General features: G+C 56.1%; 1 protein-coding gene across 8 annotated transcripts in view; it reads left to right on the top strand.

Annotated features, from left to right (window-relative positions):
- Positions 1 to 2,584: 2,584 nt before the first annotated feature.
- The window catches only part of TLE3 (TLE family member 3, transcriptional corepressor), a 47,142-nt gene continuing 37,492 nt past the window's right edge, over positions 2,585 to 12,234 (top strand). For 7 of the 8 annotated variants that reach the window (XM_012768331.3, XM_012768326.3, XM_012768324.3 and 4 more), the window contains exons 1-4: positions 2,585 to 3,641; positions 4,131 to 4,231; positions 4,706 to 4,769; positions 5,733 to 5,777. In XM_012768331.3, coding sequence (XP_012623785.1) covers positions 3,618 to 3,641; positions 4,131 to 4,231; positions 4,706 to 4,769; positions 5,733 to 5,777 — 234 coding nt within the window. In that variant the 5' untranslated portion in view covers positions 2,585 to 3,617. The remainder of the gene's footprint in view (positions 3,642 to 4,130; positions 4,232 to 4,705; positions 4,770 to 5,732; positions 5,778 to 12,234) is intronic. The other variant, XM_012768328.3, reaches the window with a different exon arrangement.

Below are 12,234 nucleotides of genomic sequence, written 5' to 3'. Positions count from 1 at the left end.
GGGCGGGCTCCGTTGGAGCCAGTCCGGAGGGAGACGGAGAGAGGGAGGCCTGCCGAGGCGCCGTGTCCCCGGCATCCTGAAGGCATTGTGTTTAATAAATCCAGGCGAGACGCACACCCGCGCTCTCCCCCCTCCTCGGCTCCCAAATCGAGACCTGCTGTAGGACCCCCAGTTTACGGGGTCTTAAAACTCCCTCCACTTTGATTAGCAGCTTCAAAGAGCTCCTTTTAAAGTTCGCCCCCTCCCCGCCCCCACGTCCCCTTTTACAGGCCACCCCTCCTCCATCATTCCTTCTAGACTTCTGGAGGAAGACAACAACAAAACACTAAATGTAAGTTTAAAAGCGGGGAGGGGGAAATTTCAGCCTTCCTCCTGAACGTGGGCTGTAGAAGTGACCTGTTTCAGGCGTGAGCAGGAGACGGAACGCCGTGGAGTTTGGGTTTTCTTTTTTTCTTTTTCCGTTTCTTTCTTTCTCTACTTCTTCTTTTCTTTTCTTTCTTTTTTTTTTTTTGGTTTTGTGTGTGTTTTTACCTTTTATTATTTAAATTGATACGTTTCATTACTAGGGAGAAAAATAAAATATTCCTTTGATACACAAAATCAAATTGATATTTAGCCTCTGCTTACTTTTTTATGCATGGCTCCTTTATACCACATGGTAGTGACAGATTGTTTGAGCTGGAAGGAAAAGCCATTCAAAGCTAATTAAGCAGCCATTCCAAGCACTATTTGCAAGCGGGAGGCTCAGAAGCCTCGGCATTTGTCAGCGCTCCCCCACCCCGCGTGGTTTTGACTGACAGCTCTGGCCGCGGACTGACAGCTCCCACCAGCACCACCAATCAGCAACGGAGAGCTCCCTCAGCGGTCTGTGATTGGCCTTCCGAGTCCTGCTCAGGGGCGTGGTCAGCGTCCCCCACGTGGGGGCCGGAGCGAGAAAGGGGCGGGGCGGGTAGGAGGTGCGCCCATCCGTGACGTAAGGGGGAGGGCAGAGAAGGGGGAGGGGAAAAGGAAGCTCCAAAGAGGAGCCATTTTGTGTCTAATGAATGCTGCGGCCAGATGCTCGCATCTGTCGGGCCGGGCGTCTCCCTCCCCGCCTGTTCGGTGCGCACCGCACACGATTTATGTTTTTATTTAGGAGAATAAATAAATGGAGAGAGGAGCGCGGCCCGGGCGGGCGGCCGGAGCGGGCGCGCGGAGGTTCAGTCCGAGGCGGCGCTCACGTGTAGCTCCCCGCGCTCTGGCCCCCGAGCGCCCGCTCGCGCTCGGCTCCGCGTCGCGGGGCAAAAGCTGACCTCCGGCGACTCCTGAGGGGAAACGGGGATGGGGCGCGCGCCCGTCGCGGCCCCGGGTGCAGCGGGCTCGCGCAGAAGCGGGGGAGGGACCCCCGCCCGCCGGGCCGACCCCGAGACGCCCGCTCCGAGGCCCGCGTCCCCTGGCCCGTCTGCCCCGGCGTCACCCGAGCGCGGGAGAGCCAGGCTGGTGGTCGGCGGGCAAAGCGGCCCCGCAGCCCGGTGGCCTGTGCGGCCGCGCTGGGAGTCCGGGAGGCGCGGGCCGGGGAGCGGCTGCGCACCCCGGGGCGTCCGGGCTGGGACCGACACTTCCACGGGCTTCCGCCAACGCTGAGACCCCGCCGCACGCGGCGCAGCGCACCGGGCCCGAACTCGAGCCCCCGGGCCTCGGCCGGGCCCGTCCCCTGCTCGCCGGCCCGGCCCGGGAGAGCGCTGAGGAGCCGGCGCGGCTGCGGAGGCCATCGCCGCCCCCGCCGGGAAGGCGCCCGAGCGGGACCGGCCGCCGGCCGAGCCTGCCGTCCGCGGGCCCTTACTCGGCGCGGCCGCCACGCCGACTCCCTCGGCTCCTGTCCGGCGGCCTCCGCGCCGCGAAGGGGCCGTTCGTTTGGCTTTCCGAAAAGAAGGGCGCGCGAACAAAGGGGGGAAGCTGGGAGGCGGCGGGCCGGGAGGAGGTTGAAGGAAAGGGGGCAGCCTCAGTTCCCGGCAAATTCTGAAAGGTCGGAGGCAACTTTGGGAGCCACCATTTTATCGGCCCTAAATCTCTTGAAGTGAAAACATTAAAGTGACAAAGTGATTCTGTTTGTTTTATGGTGTATAATTGGGCTGCTCCGCAGACCTAATGAGATTAGAGGGCGGAATCGCCCGCCGCCGCGGAGCGTCCGAGACGTTGCGACCAGCCACAGGTTTTGAGGACGGTACAGCTTGTCTTTTTCCTTTTGTTGTTATTCCTCTGTCTTCTCTCTTTCCTCCTCCTGCCAAACAATTATTTGCTAGTAGATCGTGGGAAAAAAAAGAGAGGACAAAAAGCCCTCGCAGCCCAGGACTATAATATATATCTATTTATTATATGTCTTTCGGTTAATTCCTGATCTGAGGAGCGCTGTTTTTCACTCCCCTGCGAAAGTCACCGGCGGGTAGGGCCTGATTGCTACTTTTCATGCATAGTTTTAGACACAAGAGGGCATTGTGACGTCGTGCCCGGCGGCGCCCAGTCGCAGGCCGCGACCCGCGGCCCCACGTGGGGCCCCGCGCTCCCATTGGCCAGCGCCGGACGAGGCTGCCACATTATTTTGTTACTTTTCAGTCCCTATTTGGAACTGCTCTCGCGGCGGTGCAGACCTCGTGCTCGTCCCCCGTCTGTCTGTGTGTGGTATCCGCAGGTCCGAGGCACTTTCTCGGTGCGTGCGTGTGCGTGTGCGCCGGGTGTGCGCGCTGGGCTTGTCGCGGCGCGGAGAGGAGAGCCGGCCGAGGGAGGAGGAAGCCGCAGAGCTCGGGGTCTGGCCGCGTCCCCCGCCGGCGCTCCCCGGCCCGCGGGCTCCGAGGCGGCGGCGGCGGCGCTGAGCACTCCTCGCTGGGGACGCGGCGCGCGGCTGGGAGCAGCGAGGACCCTCTGCGGAGGCTCCGTGCCCGCTGGAGTAGGATGCCGGGGCGGCCGATTTGCACGCACTGAGCCCAGAGTTCCTCCCGGCCCTGGGAAGGGCTTGCGGCGGCGGCGGTAGCAGACGAACAGCGGCTCCGGCCTCCGAGGGGGGGCGTCGGAGCGCCCGCGCTGGGCTCCCGCCCTCGCCCTCCGGCGCTCCTGCGGCCCCAGCCGCCACCTCGTTGCCTGCCTCCTTCCTCTTCTCGCCGCGAGCCCGGCCCAGCCGTCTCTAGCCCCGGACCCGCGCCCCGGATGCTGGGGGCTGTCCCCGCGCGGCCCCCTCCCGGCGCACCGCGCTGAGTGACCGGAGGGCCCCGGCCTCGGGACTCCGCGCCGGGCCCGCCAGGGAGCCTACGATGTCCGCGCAGCCCCGGGCTCTGACGCTGTCCACGCAGCCCGGGGAGGGCGACCGGCCGCAGCCCGCCGAGCCCTAGGCGCACAAAGCCCGCGCCCGCCGCCCGGCTCGGCGCCCGCCGACGACTTTGCCGCCCGCTCCGCGGCTCTTTGTCTGCACTTGGGGCGGGCGCCCGACTCTGGGATTTCGCTGCGAGAGCGGGCTGGGGGGGCCGGGGGCGAGCTCTCGGTTTCCCGGCCGCCCCCCGCTCGCGCTCGGCTCCCCCCTCCCCCGCGCCCCCTCGGCCCGGGCTCTCGGCGCTTCCACGCTCTCGGAATCACGACCCCTCCCTGCCATGTATCCGCAAGGCAGACATCCGGTGAGTAATTGCAACTCGGCTTATTTAGGCTTCTATCGCGGCAGGGTAAACGAGGCAGTTTATCTGGCACCTCCATTTTGCTTGTTGCTACCTTTATGGTGCGTGCGTGTGAGTGTGTGCGCGCACACAAAGGGGACGGGGACGCGGGCGCCGTGGAGAGGGAGGTTAATTACGCCCGAGCGGCACGGGGGCTGCCTGTGCCCCGGGGGGAGCTGTGGCCCCCGCCCCTCGCCCAAGTCTCCCAACTCGGCCGGCCTGGCCGCCCGCCCCGCCTGACTTGGGGCCGGGCCCGTGCGCAAGTGCCCGAGCCCCGCTGCCGACGGGGAGGGCTGGGGCGCCCCCCACCTGCCCAGCCGGGCGCCGAGAAACTTGCCGCGAAGGTTCTGGGCTGGGGGCGGCCCGGCTGGTTGGGCGCCGGCGGGGAGGGCCGGGCAGCTCGGAGCAGCGTCTGATGCCCCCGCCCTCCCTGTCTCTCCTCGCGGGCTCCAGGCTCCCCATCAGCCCGGGCAGCCGGGATTTAAATTCACGGTGGCTGAGTCTTGTGACAGGATCAAAGACGAATTCCAGTTCCTGCAAGCTCAATATCACAGGTAAGGCCGGCGGGGGCGCCCGGGGCTGGCAGGGAGGGGGCGTCCCTGGCGCGCCCCGGCCACCCCCCGCGGGGACGGAGGGGGCTCCCGACCCGGGCGGCGGGGCTGCCCGGCCTCCGCCTTTTGTTTCCCCTTTCGGAGCGCGCCGCCTTAACCCGTTGCTGCCCGCGGCCGCCGGCTCCCAGCTCCGCCCGCGGGCCCCTAGTAGGGCGGTTCGCCCCGGGTTCTGGGGGCCGAGAGCCAGCGTCGGGGCCCCTCTGCCTGCGGCGGAGACACGGCCACAGCTGGGCCCGGGAAGTTTCGAGTTGTTTCACACCCTCCCTGTGGCGGACCCTGTCCCCCTGCGCCCGGCTGCGGGACGCCGGGCACCCCGGGGGTGTCGGGAGTGGAAAAGTGGCTCTCAGAGGCCCTTGGGTTGGGCCTGGGGGAGGCGTGCAGGCGCCGGGCCTGAGCCTGCTCCTTCTGCCCTCGCAGCCTCAAAGTGGAGTACGACAAGCTGGCGAACGAGAAGACGGAGATGCAGCGCCATTATGTGATGGTGAGCGGCGGGCGGGAGGGCGCCGACCGGGAGGGAGCCTGGGCCCGCCCCACCGTGGCCGGTCCCCGCCGTGGCCGGTCCCCGCCGTGGCCGGTCGCAGGGCGGCCCTGGGAGCCGTTGTGGTCTGACTGTGCCCCCTGCGCCTTCCCCAGCATCCCCAGCCTTGAAGGAGGTGGGCGAGGGAACAGGCAGAAAGAGAAACCCGAACTCCAGGCTGGGGACTTCTGAGCTACCTTTGTGCGCCTTTAATTTGCGTTTTGAAGGTTTCCCAGGGGCCAGTTGCCCTGTCTTCGCTAGTGAGCTAGGATTAGATCAGCCCGCACCAGGGGCGGGTAAAAATCTTCTTAGAGACCTCCCTGGAGCGTTTGGAAACTTTTCTGCTTTGCAGCCCTGGGATCTAGCCAGAGTGGGACAGAAGCCCTCCTTCCCCAGGGCTTCCTGAGGCGTGGAGGAGCCTTTTAAAGCCTTCTGCTTCCACCCCTCTCCTCAGGGATTTCCTACTGAGAATCATGTCGGCCGGGCAGCCTCTGTTCCAGCAAGTTTAAACCTTCCGTTTGTGAGAGGACATGGAGGCACTTGAGCCCTGCTGTCTGCACTGCTTTCCACAGAAGAGGGCTTCGACAGTGCTAAATAACTCTCAGAGGACGAGAGGGTCCCAGTGTACACACGATTCCCTGTTGAGCACGAACCTTGTATAAACAGGATATGCGGCACATGCAGTGCTTGTGGGGGGAGGGCCCAGCTCCTCTTACTACCCACATGTAATGTTCTGTTGAGACGAGAGGGACACTCACCCTTGTCAGCTCTTAAACCTCTCTATAAGCTGGCTTTGGGGTTTGATTTAAAATTCTTCAGCTAATGTACCATAACAGTATGATTTGGCCAGAGCCTTGCCAATAAAAATTGGGTTTTGAAAAATGAACAGATTCCTGTGTTGTTCATGGCAATTCTTTTTCCTTTTAGTACTATGAGATGTCCTATGGCTTGAACATTGAAATGCACAAGCAGGTAAGTGCTTTTCTCTTTAAAATAGATTTCGTTTTTTCAAAACTTACATACGTGGACTTCTTATGTTCCCTCTTGTTGAAAATGAGCCTGGTTCTTCTGTTCCTTCCCCTTCTCCCTGAAGAGTGAATGGATCCAGTCCTTGAAATGCAAGGTCTGAGGCTTTGCTGAGTTCTTGGACAAGTTGAGCTTTTAGCATTGGAACTTGTGAAATTAGTCCTGGGCTTGGATCTTGGTGGAGGATAAAGGACCAAAGGGAAAGTTGGAACCTCCAGGATCTGCTTTACAAACTCCTGAAAGCCCAGAGTTGGCTGGTTGCTTTTATCTGTTTTAATGTAAAATTCTCAAGAGGAAATGCAGGAGGATTTCTTTTCTTTCTTTTTTCTCTCTCTTTTTTTTTTTTTCCTGCAAAAATGTGATGTTCTGCCTTGATAAGATTAAACTGCAAGAGCCTTAAAAGCCAGGCTGAGCTGTAGAAATTTAAGGGAATGAAGCCACTAACTGCTTAAAAACGTAAAGCCAGAATGAAATACAACTCTAATGCCTTGCATTGCCCAGGCAGCTTTCTCTTCTCTGTCTGGATTTGCAGGCCGCTGTGTTCCCATTTTACAGGGAAGGAAGCTGAAGCTAGGGGGTGAAGTAACTTGCCCAGGGGCAGCTGAGCCAGGGCTTTGAGATGGCTGGGGCTTGAGCTCAGCTTTGAAATCCTGAAGTCAAACCAGTTTAGCCAGTGTGGTGTTGTTTGATGGCTATGTAAACTACCTCATATTGTCACCCTTCTAATAACAGTATACCTCAAACCGAGCAAATACAAACACCCTTTATCTCAGTGCATATCAGTAACTAGTCCAGTGCTAGGCTGGGCTGTGGGAGAGGCCTGTTTGTGTATTTGTGTTCCGAGGAAAGGCTGCCTATAATTTGGCTTGGCCAAAGATTAGAGTTGACTTGGCACGTATAAAAGGCGCAGGCCGGTTGTTCTTTTTAACAATTGGTGTTCTTGAAATCTCAGAAGGCTGTTGACTCATTCTAGCCTTTGGTGTCCGTGACTTGAATGGATTTTCTGCTCTAAATTAACAGTCGTTTACAAGGTTTAAATTTTGCTCTTTAAGAGGGCAGGGCCTAGAGCAGGTGAGAAGGGCAGGTGACCCCTGGAAAGCATGTGGATTCCTGCCTGCTCCAGTGGCTTCCTATAGAGCCTTTGGAACCTGTAGTTTCCTTTCCCCGCCTGGAGGGAGTCCTAGTGTTCCCAGTCAGAAAAGGCTGGAGTTTATTGAGCAAGGGAAGCTGGCTGTGGCTTCCTGAGGGATTAGTTCCTTAGGAAGGCACATGAAGGCTACCGTGTTTTTACTTCTTGACGCACAAAAATAATAAACAGACATGGCTTTATATGTAAAAATATTTCTCCCTGGGAGGATAGACTAGAGACAGGTTCGGCGGACTCTAGGCAGAACTGACCAGGTCTGACTTGTCCAGCAAGAATGTGTGAAGTGGAATTGGGGTCCCAGGTGTTTCAGGGACCTTGAAGTGTTGTGCAAGGTGCTACTTCCTCCCTTTCTCCACCTTCTCTCCTTTTCTTTCTCCTTTTTTCTCAGTGCTCAGTATCTTGGGTGTGTTTAAAGAGGGTAATTGCACCCAGGTTTAAAATTTATAGCAACAGTTATTCTAAGAGCTTTGTGATTAAGGCGTAATATCTTGTTGGATGTTGAGGTCTGCATGGGTGGTGTTCCCATGTCTGTGAGTGGATGGTTCTTTGGCACAAAGAATCCACCTTGGCTAGCAACAGTAATGCTCCCTGAGTCCTGAGGACACTCTGAAAGCAGGAAGAATTAAACATCTAAATGCTTTTGGTGGTGGGGTTTGTCTAAAGAGCAGCTGTGTGCATCTGAGATTTCTGGCCATTCCCCAAACAGGGTTCTTACGGGGAGAATGCCTGAGGTTTGGCTGTGTTGTTTTGTGTAACCCTCTCAGCTGCCAGTGGCAGATAGAGGGATTCTTTGCCCCCCTTTTATAGGTGAGGAAACTGAGGCTTCAGGGAAGCCAGGAGGGCAGAGCTGGGGCTCAAATTCGGGGTTTCGGATTCCGCAGTTGGTCACTTTCCCCTGCTCGCCACTCACCTTTTCCTTCCAGCCTTAGTTCCTGGCATGAAAGTGTGTGCTCTGGGAGCCCTGCCTTTTTAGGCTTTAGGCGGCCTCTGAGCTGGGTGAAATCACCCTGTGTCTGTGGAGGAACAAAGAGGCAAGGAGGTGAAGAAACCCTGCCTGAGAACGCCACCCTGACCTAATGGGGCCGGCCACTCCCTGGGTTTGAGAGGGTTCTGTAGAAGAAAGCCCTGCCACTAATTGTAGTGTGGGTCTTGGGTGCATTTGGCGATGGTGGTTAGGCCTGAGCAAACAAGTTTATCAGCTGACCTGTTTAGCGGTTGACTGGTGTTTTATCTGCACACACAATCAAGTGACTGGAGTGCTTGAATTATTCATGCAGTGTCCTGCCCTCTAGACTTGACTGTTCGTGTGATTACATCTGCCTGGAACAAACAGGCTGGATTCTTCATCTTTAAGCTCAGGGGTGGGGGTGGGGACTGTCTGTACTTTTATATAATAGATGATCTACAGAGCTGGCACCTTGGGAAGTGTGGCAGTCCTCAGCCAGTTTCTCTCTCTCTCTCTCTCTCTCTCTCTCTCTCTCTCTCTCTCTCTCTCTCTCTCTCTCTCTCTCTCACACACACACACACGTGCACACACACACCCTACCATCACCACATATTTTTTTTTAAAAACTCTTCTTTGCTGGCTCTATGGGAAATGCCAATTAGCTGGGAACCTCAAGTTCTGCCAGATGGGCCCGGGTATTGACAGAGGGCAGCTGATGAGGTGCATCAGCCCATTTTTATTTTACTGAGAGGTTAAACTCACTGTGGTTGGCTTCTTCCCTGGCCGTTTCTCTGTCTCCCTCTCTTTTTCCAAGCTGTCAAATCCCAGAGAAGTAATAAATGGTTTCTCCTCCTACTCTTCTGCCTCCCTCCCTAATTATGGCAAAGCAAAGATTACAGAAGCACAGGCCTGGCCCACGACCTCAAGAGGTCACCCACCTCCTCCAAGCCCCTGCTTCCAGGCAGAATGTCAAGGGTGATTCAGCGAGGCGCTGACGGCTGACCACCTCATCGGTTGGCATCTTGTTCCTGCGGAGGCTTTCCAATGTCAGCCACAAATAACAAAGCCAGCTGAGAAACAAGGGCTCCAGAGCAACTGTGCGCTGCATTCGAGGCACTACTGCTGTGGGAGCCGGGTCAGGCGACCTTTCACCCTCTGCTGGTGAGCGCTGATGTTTTGAAAGTGGACTTGAGGCATTTTGATTTGGGGGCAATGTCGTGCCACCTTTTTCTGTCAACCAGACAGCCCTTCCTGTACATTTCCTTTTGCTTTCTGGAGGTAAAAGAGCCCTTTGGTTTCTCATGCAACCCTTTCAAGTTACAGATGAGGAAACTGAGGCCCAGAAAAGGGAAAGGAAGCTCATGTATCCAGAGTCATTGAGTCCCGCATTAGTGGTAAAGCTGCTACTGCAGGCTTCCCTCCCAACCCCAGCTCTCTCTCTTTTTTTTTTTACAAGACTCAAGAAATGAAGAGTTCTCGTTTAATAGCACTCTGTGTCTTTAATTACTGTTGCTTCTTCCTGCATTATTATCCAGAGAGGCTAAGACTATGAACCTGGCTCCACCAAAGTCCAAAGTACCCCATCTCGGGTTGTATAACCATATCAGCCGAATCCTCTTTGTGCCAGGTCCTATTCTGAATTACCAGCTGTTTGCGCAACTAATGATTTGATGTGTGTAACAATAGCACAGAATGCATAACCAGTAATCCTCACAAAGTAAAGGTGGTAAAACCTGTGAACTTTTTACTGGAGCCACAGGGGTGTCCATAAACACAGGGCCAAAGGGGGAGGTGGAAAGTCCCCATTTGTCACTCCCCTCCCCTCTCTGGGTCTTCTCACCTAAGTAACAAGGGGCTTGGCTGAAGATCTGGAGGCACAGCAGCTTGAAGTTGTGTGACCACAGTGAACGTGCTGGTGGACAGAGGGAGCCACCAGGTAGGGAGAAGGTGGGACCAGTCTCAAAATAGAAGGGAACACAGGTCCTTAGACAGGGCAGTGCCTGTTTGTGTGGCATCTGGGTGGAGCTGTGAAATTCATTTATTTTTGCCAGAGTGCTGATATCCGAGAACCCCACTATGCCCTGGTTTCCATGTGGATTTTCCTGCCTTTTCACTCTTGCCTGGAAACAACTCCGATCACGGGAGTTATCTGTGGTGCTCAGCTTTGGGGAGTGCTGAGCACAAGCTCCCTTCACCCTGCCCCATCTACCCAGCGGGGGCTGCCCCACCACTCAAGACTGCCACCTACCCCAGGCTTCTTTGGAACCCTTTATTCTAGTTGCCAGTGGAGTTGTACAGAGTAGGGGTTTCTGTGCTTCTCTAAGTCTTTTCCTTATGTGCATTTGACTATCAAAGTGACCCTGGGAGATGGGCAAGTGGTCCCTGTCCTGACTTTACAGATCAAGGAAACTGAGCCTGGACGGGATCCTGGCTCCTCATTCAAGACTCATTTCATGAGCTCTCTTGGACCAGGAGCCCAGGAGGGCACAGAGCTTTTCCAAGTCTCTTTGGACTCCTCCCTCCCACTGGTGTAGGAAGGGTCTAGTTTATGTCAAGGCGCTTTGTTTCCATTTTGTTGAAGGAGTGAGTCAGTCAAGGAATGAATTTCCTTTTGCTTTCTGCATAGGAGAATGTTTTTCTATGTTACTGTTTGTACATAATACTGGGACACCAGGGACAAAAAGGTGACCAAGGCCTAGTCTCAGCAGGGTTTGCCCTATGATCTGGCCCTCACAGTGTCTTTTCCACACCTCATTGTCTCATTTTGGTATCTACGAAGGAAGCCCCTCTGCTGAGGTCAAAAGCCCCTTTGCTGCGGTCTCCGTAGCACTTAGTGTGTAATAGGTACTCAGTAAACACGTTGGTTTTTTTACTCAAAATTGTTGAGGCTGTTTGAGGGTGGAATTGGGATTCCCTGAGCCCTGAGTAGGAAGCAGGGGTTGCCACTGTGGGCCGGCTGCTGGCTCTGCAGCCTTCCTCCTGTGGCTCCAGTTTCTTCATCAGTAAAATGAGGAGGCTGGATTCATTCGCAAAATGGTTATTAGGGGCCTGGGATGCGAAGGGTGTTGGCTGGGGTTGGTTACATAGACTAAAGACACCATCCCCCCACCACCCCAGTCAGGCGTCTGAATAAGTAATTGCAATGCACTGAGGTAAGTGCTAATGTGGCCCAAGTGTCACAAGAGGAGCACCCAGGACGGAACAGCGGATTCTTCCTGGGAGAGGGAGCCTGGGGGCAGGGCAGAGGAGCCTCCACTAAAGGGCCATGCCTGGAGCCGGGAGGGTGGGGGCTGCTCAGGCAGAAGCCAGCGGGGGAGGCGCCTCCAAGGTGGCAACAGCTCTTGGAAAGGCAGTGAGATAGGATCTGGAAGCCACAGCCTCCGGAATGATGAGGGGTGGGGACTGCACTTGGGAAGTGAGGCGAGGTGGTGACACTTTGCAGCAGCGTGATCTCCAGGGCCTGTCTGCCCTCACATTCTCCACTCCCAGCTCTGTGGCTCCCTCTGTCCCCATATGGCTCTCCAGGGCTGGCCTGGGTCCATCTGCTGCCGGGTGGGGGCGGGGAGGCTCTGAGCCAGCTGTGGCCTTCCCTGCTCGCTTCCCCACCGTAATACGTTGATTTGAACTTTATTCCCCAAAGTGGCGTCGTCTCCTTTCTCATATTGGTAATTCTGTAATGACTGGTTATGACCCGCCCCTCCCCCATATTTAATTCTCATCAGCCCAGCTCTCCACTTTGCTATTAATGATAGCAGCCAGCAAAATAGCTTTCAACATGCCATTGACAGTCTGGTTTAAGAGAGCACTTGAAGTAGTGCTAGACAGCTGAAAGCACCCATAATTGTGTACCAGAGTGAGAACTGCGTGCTCAAGGGCCTTGTTTTTATATGCTTAAAGGGACAATATCTTGTTTTCAACAAATGCTCTCGGGAGACTCACATCCAAGATGCTTTCTTCCTTTCTCTTTTTTTCCTTTCTTCTCTTTCCTTTTTCTTTTCTTTCTTTTCAAAATAAATTTTTTAAAAAAATGTATTTAAAGGTAAATGTTCCCTTCGAGTTGGGGCTAAGGAGAAACTTAAGGAAGGAGGAAGGTCCTGCCTCCACAGGCGCGATGTTTGGAGGGCTGTCGCTTTGCAGTACTGCCCACTAGACAGCAGACCGAGGGCCGGCTCTGCCCTCCGAGGCTCCTGAGGACCTTGCGTTTCTCAAGGAGGTAATGGGGGAGTCTCAGTTCTCATCAGCATTGATTTTGAATCCTTTTGTTTGCCAAGGATGTTGCACTGTCAGCGGGCTACTGAGCTGTCGCTGTG

The sequence above is a fragment of the Microcebus murinus genome, chromosome 6, assembly GCF_040939455.1.
Source record: "Microcebus murinus isolate Inina chromosome 6, M.murinus_Inina_mat1.0, whole genome shotgun sequence".
In the NCBI taxonomy this organism is placed as follows: Eukaryota; Metazoa; Chordata; class Mammalia; order Primates; family Cheirogaleidae; genus Microcebus; species Microcebus murinus.
The sequence above is the reverse complement of the archived record's forward strand: the minus strand, read 5'-3'. Positions and strand labels throughout refer to the sequence as shown.